General features: G+C 39.2%; 1 protein-coding gene across 2 annotated transcripts in view; it reads left to right on the top strand.

The window, feature by feature from the left end:
• LOC135172819 (plexin-A4) overlaps positions 1–13,308 on the top strand; it is a 150,334-nt gene extending 137,026 nt beyond the window's left edge. For both annotated transcript variants that reach the window (XM_064139212.1, XM_064139213.1), the window contains exons 4-11: positions 3,970–4,707; positions 4,828–4,953; positions 5,482–7,622; positions 8,223–8,436; positions 8,831–9,011; positions 9,765–10,475; positions 10,799–10,944; positions 11,073–13,308. In XM_064139212.1, coding sequence (XP_063995282.1) covers positions 3,970–4,707; positions 4,828–4,953; positions 5,482–7,622; positions 8,223–8,436; positions 8,831–9,011; positions 9,765–10,475; positions 10,799–10,944; positions 11,073–11,249 — 4,434 coding nt within the window. In that variant the 3' untranslated portion in view covers positions 11,250–13,308. The remainder of the gene's footprint in view (positions 1–3,969; positions 4,708–4,827; positions 4,954–5,481; positions 7,623–8,222; positions 8,437–8,830; positions 9,012–9,764; positions 10,476–10,798; positions 10,945–11,072) is intronic.
• Positions 13,309–14,281: the final 973 nt, after the last annotated feature.

Below are 14,281 nucleotides of genomic sequence, written 5' to 3'. Positions count from 1 at the left end.
ACTCCGCAATAGGACGCCTTAATTATCGGAGGATATAGGAGAGACTTGTTGTCGATTGACAGCTGGATTTTGCTGGGTTTAAAGAAATCGTTTCGTGGTAGTAAATGGATAAACTACTGCTACTTCGAGTTTGTAACGAACTCGTGAAGATACGCATGCTTTATGCGAGGGAGAAACGATTATGGGGCGAATGCACGAACAGTTCTTTCTTTCGAAAATGAGAACTCGAAGATGGTGGATATCGCGAATAAATAGAGAAAGTAAAGTTGATTTTTTAATGAAACCTTTCAAAGAAAATATTTACTCTCCTAAAAATCTTTTTAGGAGAGTAAATATTTATAATTCGTCCCCAGGTATTCTCCAACACCAAATAACATATTCGAAACATCAGAAAAGTCGATATCACTCCGTAATTTCAATACTATTTCTCCGGATCCTAGAGATCCTGAAGTCTTCCCTCAAGATATCTCCCTTTGTTCTCGATCTTGACCTTTCGCACGATGAGAGTTCGATCGTTTGCCCGCGGGCAACTTGTATGCCCTCTTCCCCCGGCTATTCAACCTCCACCTCCTCCTCCTCCTCCCCCCCGATTGCCCCCCTGTGCCTCTCATCTTGTTAAAGTCCACTGCATTCCAGAATCCCCACCCACACCGACCCACATGCACATTTATTACGAGACAAAACGATACACACCTAGCCTCACCTTTGAATGAATAAAGATAACCAGACAAGCAGAAATTAAATGAGATGAATTAGATCACGAAAATGATTTTATTGTTGTTACGGTGTGGAAATTCGTTTATTTTTTTATGGCATTTAACAGGGTGGGCCAGTGGAATGGAAATCGGATAACTTTGAACGCGCCGTGAGACCGCAGTTATGATATAAAACCACAGGCCCATTATGATACCTCGTCACGCGATTGTTATTTATTATTGTTTTCATTGTTGTATAATTTTTTTTCGTTCTCATTCACTCTCGTGTTAGCTGGACAAATAGGGCATTTAGGGGTTTAATGGAGGCTTTATGGGGGATCACATGGGAGTGAATTTAATCATAAGTTCATCTCATTCTCCTGGGATCATAAAAGAATTGTAGAGTCATAAAATAATTCGCGCCGGAAATGGAATAAATTCTTTAACTGTTTATTTTGCGAATATCACAGGAAGCAGTCGGTTGAGAGGAGAATGTCAGATGGATTCTTTTGTCTGGCATACAATTTTTGGTTTAAAATATTTTCGGATTTTTTCTCGTATTGTTAGATTAACTGGGTGGAGGGGCTGATGATTGAAAAAAAATTTCTACTCACCCCCCAAGAGATAGGCACTCAATCAACTGGTCCAGCATTCAATATCTCGAAATCGTGCGTCTTCAGAAAAATGTCGAGTCATTAATCTCAATCACAATCGTCTTAATTAATTTAAACTCGAGTCTATTTCTCAAGTTGAATGAAATCAATGCAGTATGAATGCAATCATAAAGGATAAATAACGGTTGACGGCTCATTGTATGACTCCACAGACTCGTTACATTATTATCTCATTTCCGGGATGAGTCACAGCATCAAAACTGTAGTGAAGCAGTTCGGCAACAGGAGTGAACCGAGGTTTCCAATTCAATACTCACTTGTACACATCCCGGGTTATCATACGTAATGCTCGTGTGCATGCCACACAGCCATCCACTGTCGATACAATGCAATGGCAATATATTAACTAGGAACTTTCAGACAGGTTGACCCAGCTTCGACAAATTATTGCGAATCGATTTGACGCTCGTTTGTATTAGCCGCCCGTTGCATTATTTCGATGTGTGAACCATTGGGAATTGCAATTGAATTTTCGGCGTTGTTGAGCCTCATTGTTCTAATTTTCCGGATCAAATTCGTGCATTTGTTATTGTTTCTAATGTTAAATTGTTTCAATTCTCAAATGTATAGCCTCGGATTACCTCTGTTGCTATCAAAAATAGTTGCGAATATATCTAGTTCTTTTTGTTTTTTATTCCATTTGAAAATTGGAAAATTATTCGGGGAACGTGAACCGAAAAACAAATTTTGTTGAACATGAAATTGTATCGATGAGCCGCAGTTTTGCGATAGCATGGCTGAGGAAATTTTTATTGGGAAATTTATTTTCTGTAAAAAACACCTGTCAGTAGTAAAGCAGTGAAATCGGGGTGATTTATTTTATGTCGAAAGTAGAGTTATAGACATATTAAAAATTTATAAGATATATCATTTTGTGAGAAATTGTTCTGCCCCATGACCAAACATCAATGAAAAATCTCAGCTTTTCCCCAACAAGTATTTCATCACTCAATTAATTCTCCACATGTGGTTAATTAATTATGAAATTCACTCACGAATGAATGTTTCCTATATTCACAAGTCTCTAAACCAATTTCCGAGTCACTCCAAACATGAAATTCCCATTGGGTGACAATTTCCCATCCAAAGAAAGCCCTGAAAAAATCAATGCTCCCCAAGTATACCCCCGCTGATTCCATTATTTGCAAAACACCTCGCAAATCCCCACAAAAAAAATCCATCCCTTCAGGGACAATTAATTTATCAAAACCTAAAGTTTCACCTCCATTCTTCCATCACCAGTGTCCCCTGAATGGAAAACTTTTCAATAAGTACGAATGAAAGCCACAAGGGCGTCAACCAGTGTCGAAAATGAAATGGCCACCCGTGAGGATTCCATCGCCATTGGTATGAATGCACCCTCCCCAAAAGTCGACACACTGTAAAGGCCCCATACACACCCTCCCTCACCCAGAATCGATCGATTCTCCCAGTTGGCTTTTGTCTCCTCTTATTCCCAGCATCACCAAAGATATCCTCGACATGACAAATCTCAAACTATTACGAAACTCCATCCCATGCAACCCATTCCCCGAGTGCACCATTATACCAGAAAATCTCTTTGTCTCTCCTGCCAATAAATACCGTTATGATTGAGCAAGTCTATCTCCATAATTTTTTATTCACCATTTCTCCCGTACAACATGTTCAACTGTATGCATCAGTTGTGTTGTTTTTACTCGGGTCACACGGTACCAGAGATATACAAATTGTTCTGTATCACTGGAGAAATTATGAATATAAACATTCGCCAATCATTTTTATCTATTTTCATTTCTAAAGATTATTCGAGTAGACACGCTTGATCGATCATACTTCTTCTTGTGGTGGACCTGTTGCACGGTTATTTGCACGACGATATTATTCGTGTCTTTTCTGGATGAATAATGACAGTGTATGAATGGAATCGATGCAAAAAAACGAGTAAAAGTGATCGACGAAAAAAGGAAACGCTTTTTTTTCCAAGGAAACACCTGGACGTTACGCCAGACGTGGAAATTGAATTCTCGTGACAGAACTTCAACCGATTTCCAATAGTCATTTACTATAGAATTATTCAAGGAGAGGTAGTGGTAGGTGGGGAAAATTATGAGTTTGGTGATATTCTATAAATATTTCACATCTAAAGTGCATAAAACACTTTATTTGAATTTTTTATATCGATTCAACAATTCAGAAATATTAGGAATGCTGCTGAATACGGATATAGAATAAATGGTTTATGCATTTTGATTAAATCTTCTGTTATGCGAGAAAAAAATGTGGATTTGATCCTGATCAATAAACAATTCTTTTGTAATAATATATTCGTTCTATATGCCATCCAGGCAATCGTCTTATTTCTATTAATATTGTTTATATTCAACAAAGCTCTTATGCGAATTAAATAAATTATAAAGAAGAAATAACCGCTCAAGATCTAATCTCCAATCCTTATGCAATATCTAACAGGAAAAAACTAATAATTTCAAATTTCTCAATTTTCCCAGAACCTCGACATCCATAAACCCTCCCAATTACCCATTAAATTACACGAAATAACCATCGGAATTTTCACATTATCCTTTTGATTAACCCCCCACATCTGATCTCTGCTCCAGGTCGTAGTTGAGAGTGCAAGCGGTGCCCAGGAGTACGGTGACTTGGAGATTGACGCTGACTCAGCCGTGAACCCTGACCTCCTCTTCGATTCGCAGCAGCCACCGATGCATCTCTATGTGCTAACCGAAAAGAAAGTATCAAAGGTGAAGGTGCAGGAATGCTCAGTTTATAAAACCTGCTGGGATTGCTTGGGCGCCAAGGATCCCTACTGTGGCTGGTGTTCACTGGAGAACAAGTGTAATCTCCGTAGTGACTGTCAAGATGCTGCCAACGACCCACTCTACTGGATAAGCTACAAGAGTGGCAAGTGTACGACGATAACAAGTGTGACGCCGAATGAGCTCCAGAAAACGATAGCCAGAACTCTTGATCTTGTCATTGATAATCTGCCGACACTCAACGGAGATTTCCTGTGTGCATTTTCGGCTCTCGATAAGACACTTATCACAAATGCCACGCGGAAATCGTATGGGGTCAATTGTACAACACCAAGGACTGATCTACTGCCAGTGATACCAGTTGGACATCATCACTTCACCGCCAAGCTGTCCGTCAGAATGACCAATGGTCCTGATCTTGTCGCCACTAATTTTACCTTCTTCGATTGCAACACTTACTCATCGTGCACGGAGTGCGTCTCATCGAGCTTCCCCTGTGATTGGTGCGTCGACGGGCACAGGTGTACTCACGATACAGCTGCCAATTGTCGTAATGACATACTCGTCACTGGAGTCAGTGTATGTGTCGTCTTAATCCAAGTTTTAATTGAATTTTTCACTGGACAATAAACGTTTCTTTTTTTTTTATCAGGCACAAGAGTACAAGTTTTATTGAATTCGCGAATTGTTTGTTCACAGAGGACTGGACCGAGTTACAGGAGTGGACCAGCATTTTGCCCGACGATAAATGCCACCGACTCGCAGGAGATTCTTGTGTCTGCGGGAATTAAAAAACCTATTCGGGTTAAAGTTCATATCATAGGGGTGAGTGAATTCTCCTTTGGGTTTGTTTTTCAAGAGAGTTAGGAGCGGTAGAAGTTCTTGAACCAATCATTTTTTTACTCGTCGCTCGTTGAAAGTTTCCGATCTGATGTGAAGGAGAAAACAGAAAGGTCTGACTATTTTATACTGATCATTTTGAGGACATCTGGGGACGAAGAGCCTGGAGTAAGAATGTCAACCGTCTTACTTTGTGGTTCATGAAATTGGAGGGAGGACAATCTTCTGTTTCATTTATGCCGTCAATGTGTCAGAACTTTTCTTCTTTTATCCTTCATCTCTCGTATAAATTTATCAGGACTTTTTCCATTCAGCGGAATAACGGACTTCAGTCACGTTAAGCTTTATTTAGAATTCCCAACTGACTTCAACGAAATCATTTTAACTATATAAAATTTGTAATTATAAAAGGAAAGGAAGTCACACGGTTGTCATAAATTTTCCAAATAATGACAGTTAAGCCCCTTACAAATACCCCCAAGAAATAGCAATAATTCTCGATATGTTTTCCAGCAATTCATCATCCAAACCCGATTCGTCTGTCAATTCAACATTGAGGGTCGAGTGACAAGTGTCAATGCCCGCCTCCTAGCCGACACAATCTACTGCGATGACATGGAGTTCTCCTATACCTCGCGAACTCCCAACATAACAGTCCCCTTTGCTGTAATCTGGGGTGGTTCAAAACCCCTGGACAATCCCGACAATATTCATGTGGTAATCTACCGCTGTCGAGATATGGCGGACAACTGCGGCATGTGCTTGGCAATCCCTCCGAAATACGGTTGTGGCTGGTGCCAGAGCACCGACAGATGCGAAGTCAAAGATCAGTGTGGCCGAGGCTCTGGAATCTGGCTGAATCGAAATCAAACATGTCCAAATCCAGAGATCCACGGGTTCGAGCCTATGATGGGACCTTGGGAGGGCAACACAAACGTCACAATTCGGGGTATCAATCTCGGAAAAACCTTTAACGATATCTACGCAGGTGTGACAGTCGCTGGAGTTCCTTGTCAACCTTACGAACAACTTTATGTCCGCACAAAGCAAATTACTTGTCGGGTGGACGGTCCTGGCTCGAAGAAGTTGGAAGTCGGGCCAGTTATCGTGAAGATTGAAAACTACAGAGGCCAGTCTAAAGATAACTACGAGTTTGTGGATCCAGTAATTACTAACATCTCGCCCAGATACGGTCCACGAAGTGGAGGAACCATCGTAAAGATAACTGGCAGGTATATGAACGCCGGAAGTGAAATCCGCGTGACAATTGACGAGCTCCCCTGCTCCGTTATATCCGCCGAGTTCAATGAGACCCTGTGCATGACCTCAGCCAGCAGCATAAATCGAAATGGAACCCTCTTGATGACCTTCGACGGTAGGAACCGAACCTACAACGGTTACTTCGAGTACGTCGACGATCCCACGATAGAATCAGTCGAGAGCGGTGTCGCAGGGCAGATGAAAATTCCCAAAGGTATACCAGCTGGTGGAATCAAGATCTCAGTCACTGGAAAGAATTTGGGCTACATCCAGAATCCCCAGATGTATGTGTACTATGACGAAAAGATGTTCGTCTCTCGCTGCGATGTACTGAGTCAAACGAGCATGGACTGTCGTTCTCCATCGATTGAGGTACCTGAGAACGTAGGTCTCGACGCAGAGCGCCCCCTCGCTCTTGAGTACGGCTTCAGAATGGACAATGTCACTGGGGTACAGAATCTCTCCCAAAACGGCTTTAATCATTTCCTGCTGTATCCAAATCCAATCTACGACGAGTTTGATGAGGAGGTCAAGTACTACAAGAGTGATTACTTGACGATCAATGGACAGCATCTGGACAGGGCTTGTCAGGAGTCCGATGTGATCGTGCAGATTGGAAGTACCTACTGCAATGTAACGTCGTTGTCGAGACAACAGCTGACCTGCAGGCCTCCACCATCACAGCCTCCTGCACTAAGCGCTGAGGGTCTGCCGGACAAGCAGGAACTCCCTGAAGTGATTGTCATCGTTGGAAATACCTTAAAATTCAACATTGGAAAACTGAGCTATGCATTGCCTGCTGGACTCAACGGACCACTCTCAAGGCCTGCTCTCATTGGTGTCATCGCTGCAATCGTCATTCTCGTGATAATCTTCATCGCCTTTCTGATCGCTTACCGGAGGAAGTCCACTGAGAGCAATCGTGTTCTCAAGAACATGCAGGAGCAAATGGACATACTTGAGCTAAGAGTCGCTGCCGAGTGCAAAGAGGCATTCGCTGAATTGCAGACGGAAATGACTGATCTCACTGGGGATCTCACTAGCGGTGGCATTCCCTTCCTCGATTACAGGACTTATGCCATGAAGATTCTGTTCCCCAATGTTGATAATCATGTTGTTCTCCAGTGGGATAGACCTGAGTTGCAGAGAAAGGAGAAGGGCTTGAGGCTGTTTGGTCAATTGATTATGCATAAGACGTTTCTGCTGCTGTTTGTGAGGACTCTCGAGAGCAATCGGTATTTCTCCATGAGGGATAGGGTCAATGTCGCTAGTTTGATCATGGTTACGCTCCAGAGTAAGATGGAGTATTGCACTGATATTCTGAAGACTCTACTTGCCGAGCTCATTGAGAAGTGCATGGAGGGAAAAAGTCATCCGAAATTGTTACTTAGGAGGTAAGATTCATGATTTCTTTTATTGGGATTTAACGATAGCAGATTTAGAATTTTTTCCTCCTACTGGGAAACATTAGGTGAACAATTTGTTTGCATTTGATAACTTATTTACTTGTGCTTCATAGTTCTATTCACGGAAACACGTAATTGCAGAAGGGCCCAAGGAAAGTTGGTGTGAACAAAAAACCCGATTTTCTAGGACCTGGAGATATTAATCCCAACTCCTCCTCTCTAAACTTGACTTGATCCTGCAAGCACTCCACTTCCAAGTACTTCCTTCATTCTCAAACGTTTTACCCAACTAATTCTCCAGAGAGACAATCTTAATTGAATTTCCCCCATTTATTTCGCAATTCTCGACTTTCTCTGGAGCATCGTTATGCAACATAAAATAATCCTCCATTATTATATTTCTCTTTTTCCGACAAACTGTTATTCACTATGAATTCCCCAGTCATGTTTAAAACTCGGATGTATTATTAACTTCCCAGTGATGTTAAAACGAAAACGCTGAAAAAGTGTAATAGGTTGTTACGGCTGGAGACATTTAATTAACTCCGCAAATTGAATATACCGGTATATTTATCATGATTTTTACAGAACGGAGAGTGTGGCTGAAAAAATGTTATCCGCGTGGTTCACGTTTCTTTTGTACAAATTTATGCGAGAGTGCGCTGGCGAACCACTCTACATGCTGTTCCGTGCTATGAAGCAGCAGGTTGACAAGGGCCCTGTTGATTCAATCTCCTCCGAAGCCCGTTATTCACTGTCAGAGGAGAAACTCATAAGACAGTCTATTGACTTTAAACCAATGGTTCGTACTTGACAAATTTATATTTTTTCATCCGCTCCATCAGTTCACACTGAGAGCAGGAAAAACTTGTTCTGTTTCTAGTATACAATAAGGGAAATAAATGACTTTCTGAAGGGCTCAACTACTTCTTTTTAAACATGTAGCACCTAGGGATGATTCTTCTGGAGAAATACACTGGTGAAAAAATTAATTGTCCCGAAAATATAATTCCTTAGCAGAAGAATTTTTTTCTCGGCTATACTTTTCAAATGTTGAGCACGAGATGTCGATTGTTAGTTATTTTCAAGGGGTAATTTTCTGGGTTCAAACAAGACTTAGTCGAGAACATGTTTATTTTCTCTCTAAGTACATGATTGAGATGGGAGATTGTAGCGTGTATTTTTCTTTTTCGCAGACTGTCTTCGTGACAATTGCTCAGCAGACGGTGTTCAGCAATCTTGATCCTACAACGGAGAATGTGCCAGTCAAGCTACTTGACTGTGACACAATTTCTCAAGTAAAGGAGAAGGCATTAGACACTATTTATCGTGCCACTCCATATAGCCAACGGCCAAGAAAAGAGGATCTTGACCTCGGTAAGTGGATTTTTTAGTTTTTGGGCAATGAATAGAGGTCATTAAGGGAACAGAGAAGTTGTTTTTATTGATGATGGACTTGTTGAATTGCTCAAGGGGAGAAAATATGAGTGATTGTGAGTCAGGGGCCGAGTGGTGAAATTAAACCACCGGGGAATGCTTTTCGGGTCTTTTTTTTTACAAATTTGGGGAGATGGGCAGACGGAAAAAAATTTGACCAAGAGTCATTTTTTTGGGCCGGATATCCGGGGTTTTGAATAAATCTTCTGAGAGTTTTTATCTGAAAATCTAAGGTTTTTAGTAATTAACTGGATAATGAAAGTCCTAATTTAAATATTTCAGTCTCCATGAATCTTTCAGGAGGTTGTAATTATCTCAAATGAGAAGAGGTTTAAAAGAATTTATGAAAAGATCTTTTTTGTGGAGGACATAAAAGGTCATCACAACTGATCTCTTGAGGAATTCTCTTCAATCTCTTCACAAACATGATTCTTCACTTAATTTTCTTTTCACTGATATATCCTGATGTAATCTCTACTTTTTAAATGTAATGAAGATGGACAAGAAACGAATTTACGTTGATGTTACAATTGTGGAAAATGAGGAGTTGTTTTCAGGCTTTTGAGTAAAGAAAACCCAATTAGTGAATTTTCCACATAAGTCATTATTAAATTAAACAATTGGATAAATGCTATTCACTGAGAGCCGACTCAAATTCAATCTTTGCAATAAATATTTTGGTTTGGATTACAGAATGGCGAACAGGGGCATCAGGAAGACTGATCCTCTACGACGAGGACACGACAACAAAGACAGAGGGTGAATGGAAAAAGCGAAATACTTTGAATCACTACAGAGTACCAGACGGTGCATCGCTGAGTTTAGTCTCAAAACAATCATCCATCTACAATCTTTCGATATTGTCAGAGAAAACTGACAAATCACACAAGTACGAAACGCTCAATCTAAGTAAATTCAGCTCAGCGAGTCCGCCATTGTCACGTGCGACATCGCCCCTCAATCACGATCACGATGGTGGTCTCAAGGTTTGGCATTTGGTGAAGCATCACGATACAGATGCTCAGAAGGAGGGTGAGCGTGGCAACAAGATGGTCTCGGAGATTTATCTTACGAGGTTACTCGCCACCAAGGGCACACTACAAAAATTCGTCGACGATCTTTTTGAAACAATATTCAGCACTGCACATCGTGGTTCTGCACTGCCACTAGCCATTAAATATATGTTTGATTTTCTCGATGATCAAGCTATTCATCATGGCATATCTGATCCCGAAGTTGTACACACGTGGAAGAGCAATTCACTTCCACTCAGGTTTTGGGTCAATCTTATTAAAAATCCAAACTTTGTGTTTGACATACATAAGTCAAATATTGTGGATTCCTGTCTCTCTGTCGTTGCACAGACATTTATGGATAGCTGTTCGACGTCGGATCATAGGCTAGGTAATTTAATTAATTAATTTATTCGTTTGATGGATTGAATGCTGCTAGGTCGAGGGGGCAAATTAGCATGTTTCACTTCTCGAGCGTTAATTAGAATTTACAAATAACCAAAACAACATATCATAAACGAGATAATTGCGTAATTCCACCGAGGGAACTAAACTTTTGAAATTTTCTCGAAAATCTGGCAATGGATTTTGTTTTCATACATTAATTAAGAACAATGCACTGTAAAGTGTTAAATATTGAACCGATCGGTGGCGGTGCGACCAATATTTCAGATTTTATCGAATTTGGAGATTAACTTTTGTAAATTTTTGCAGGCAAAGACTCACCGAGTTCAAAGCTGCTTTACGCAAAAGACATTCCAGTGTACAAAGAGTGGGTAGAGCGTTACTACTCGGATATTAAAACCATGCCCGCCATATCTGATCACGATATGAATGCAATGTTAGCTGAAGAGTCAAGAGTAAGTATTAATAAAACATCAGAGAATAAAAACCTTGCAGCAGGTTTTATTTCACACTCTTTCCCGTATTGATTCTTACAATTAACTGCAATTAATGCTCGAACTAAAAATGATATTTCCTGTTTCAGTTACACACGACAGAATTCAATACGAATTGTGCCCTGTACGAGCTCTATACATATGCAGGAAAGTACAACGAACAATTAATAGTGACCCTGGAGGAGGACGAATTCTCGCAGAAACAGAGATTGGCGTACAAACTTGAGCAGGTGCACAATATAATGGCAGCGGATGCCAATCCCTGATGTCCCGTTATACCAACCAAGTATCCGACAAAGCCCAGGCACGAGTGGCCCTGCTGAGGACCTGTCGAAACTCGGTTACGGATTCAAATGCTATAAAAAAAATATTGAAAAACGATTGAACGTGGCCTAACGCTATGACTGAACGTTGTGACGTCAACTCCAAGACGACCGAGGAAAGACACTTGAAGAAATATCAATGTTTCCCATCGTTTTCATTTAATTTCGATAAAACCGAATGAAATTGTTTTACAATCGTCCCAATTTTGTGATTTAATACGTGAGAAAATGTGAAAAGTGAGAAATGAACTCACGTACTATCAGTTAAGGTAATGAAGTGCGCGCAACGTTCGAAAAGAAATTGTGTATCGAAATAATAATAGGTGTTTCATAAATGAATAATTAATAACAAAGGAATGAAATAAATTTTAAATAAAAAAAAAAGCACATACGACAAAGTCTTCTGGAAGGCCGCTGGCTGGCAGGTGTGACTAATTATCATCGCACTTACCAGATAATTGTAAATAATATACCAAATAAATTTAAATAATAAATGATATTGCAATAGGATTAAAATTAAAATCACGCTCACACTCCGGCGGCCGACGAATATATCGTCATTTAAACTCAATAGTCGATCGTCGATTTTGGGGTGATGAGAGATCTTACGATCAAGGGTTTTTAATGGAAAAAACGTTATTTGGATATGGTAATTATCATTGATTAAATGATGAATGAATGAAATTATTTGTAAATCAGTCGTTCGTATATTGAATTTGTAAATTGTGCAACTGATCTATCCGCGCCACGTGCCCGATGTCAGCGACTGACGACTGATGATTTAAGTAAAATGGTAAAGATTTTTTAAAGAAGCACAAACATTTCCATCCACGGATTGATTGAAGGCGAATCGATAGGCTGCGAATTACAGTCGAGGTGAACATACGAAATGAGTGGAGTGTCTGGCTGCCCGATTTGAGATTAAGAGGAGATTCGTATGTTGTTCAATTCCTACGTTACAGATCGATTATAATTGTATTAAAACACATAATGAGTGTCCAACAATATTCCCTCAGTGGTTGTGTCGCATAGTTTATTTTTTAATTTGCAACATTTATGCCCGATATTCTGTCGATGGATTCTCTAAATAAAAATTACGTTATTATTTAACCAAAAACAAAATTACCTGCGCTCGATGGGGAACATGGTATATTGTGCAGCTTTTTTAAATTAAAAAAATCATTCACTGGAAAATTAAGAACATTACGAACAATGAACAATTTCTTTTACCCTGAATTTTTATTTTTATACATATGTAATCGATCTGCAATGTATGAAAAATTTCAAGAATTCATACTAGTCTCTCCTTAATGAGTGATTCTAGGAGAAATTGTCAGGATCTTTCTTACGAGATATTAAAAAATGTCTTCTCCCATTTTCTCCTAGAGTCCACCGTTTTGAGATAATTGCAAAAGTCCATCAATCGAATAAAAAAATATTGACTGGTCCGAGTTCACCGGATTGCGATAAATTAATGTACGAAAAAGAAACTAGTTAAATAATTAATATGAAAAAAATATATATATAAGATTGGATGGTCATTATGTATATGTGTACATACATACACTAATCAAATGCTCTGTGCATTGAGAAAATTAATAATTACTAAATGATAAGAAAACCGCATGTGTATGTATATATGTGTGCGTGCTGTGCCCTTCCGTAAACAAAAAACAATGATGAATAATATTGTCGCGAATATAAATATATAGTATATATAGACGCACACACATTCGAGGATAAGACGGGGAGAATACGATGAAAAAAGATTGACAAGAAAAGGTCCGTGAGAAAAACGTGAATAAAAAAAACAACAGTGAAATAAAATTTTTTGGGAGATTAATGAGATGGTGTATTAGTTCTAGGTAATTTTACTACAGATAAATGAGTAAATAAATAAATTGATATGGACTTATGGTCACGCGCGCGCGAGGCCAGCTCGATGTGACGGTTGTGTTGAGTGTGCGTGCTTCCCTCTTCCTAATGAAAAAAAATAAATAAATTCCAATTGAATACGTCCCATTTCCCCTTCCTCATCCACTTCCTGACCCTAAGAACTATTTGAATGCTGGGAAAAACTCTGACATTTGATTGAAATATACAGGGGAGAGTTGAATAAACCATTGACTTGTACAAACACTCATGACTCAGGAACAAATTAAGCAGGTGAGCTCAATGTGATTCAATTTCATCAGCAATTCAATGAGTTATTGGCATTGAAGGGAAAAAGTCAAGTGTCTATGAAGTATAAAAGTATTCAGAGCGGATTGAGAGCAATATAATTGGACTGAATAAATTAAATCTCAGTTTTGATGAAAGATTATTGCGAAAAAATATTTTTGAAAATTATTGATTGCAATGATCTTGAACAGGAGGCACTCATTGGCGACGAATGTCTTGCTTGAAATACTCATTTCAAAGAGTGGGAAATGATCAATAACAAAAACAGACGACGTGAATGAAAATATCTTTATGCGAGAATTCCGCAGTTCCGTTCTCTCGTTTTTCTTTCAAAAGGATTTCCTTTGTACTGAGTATTCAACTGCAATAATCGCCAAGAATGTTTATAATTCAATACTGCTACATTATTTCTTTTTCCAATAGCCTATTGCCCAATCTGACGAATGATTTTGAAATAAAAAATATCTCTCCACTGAAGTCTATATTTCTCCCAAAGTACGAGTTTTTTCTCCCAGTGGCGTTGAATAAAATTAAAATAAATAAAAAAATCTGCCATATATTCTTTCAATATCATCGAATCATCATCATCATTATCATTATCATAATTCATCAATACTCGTCGCCTGTAATTGTCATCAATGCTCATTATTGTAATAAAATGAAAGATACGCGACAGTTTTTCGTGTTACTAAAGAAAAAAAAAATCACCTCTAAATATTCCTAAATAAAAACATAAAAAAAACAAAGTACCACCTTTTGTGCCACTCCTAAATATGCTTCAACGCCTCCGTCGT

The sequence above is a fragment of the Diachasmimorpha longicaudata genome, chromosome 2, assembly GCF_034640455.1.
Source record: "Diachasmimorpha longicaudata isolate KC_UGA_2023 chromosome 2, iyDiaLong2, whole genome shotgun sequence".
In the NCBI taxonomy this organism is placed as follows: domain Eukaryota; kingdom Metazoa; phylum Arthropoda; class Insecta; order Hymenoptera; family Braconidae; genus Diachasmimorpha; species Diachasmimorpha longicaudata.
The sequence above is the reverse complement of the archived record's forward strand: the minus strand, read 5'-3'. Positions and strand labels throughout refer to the sequence as shown.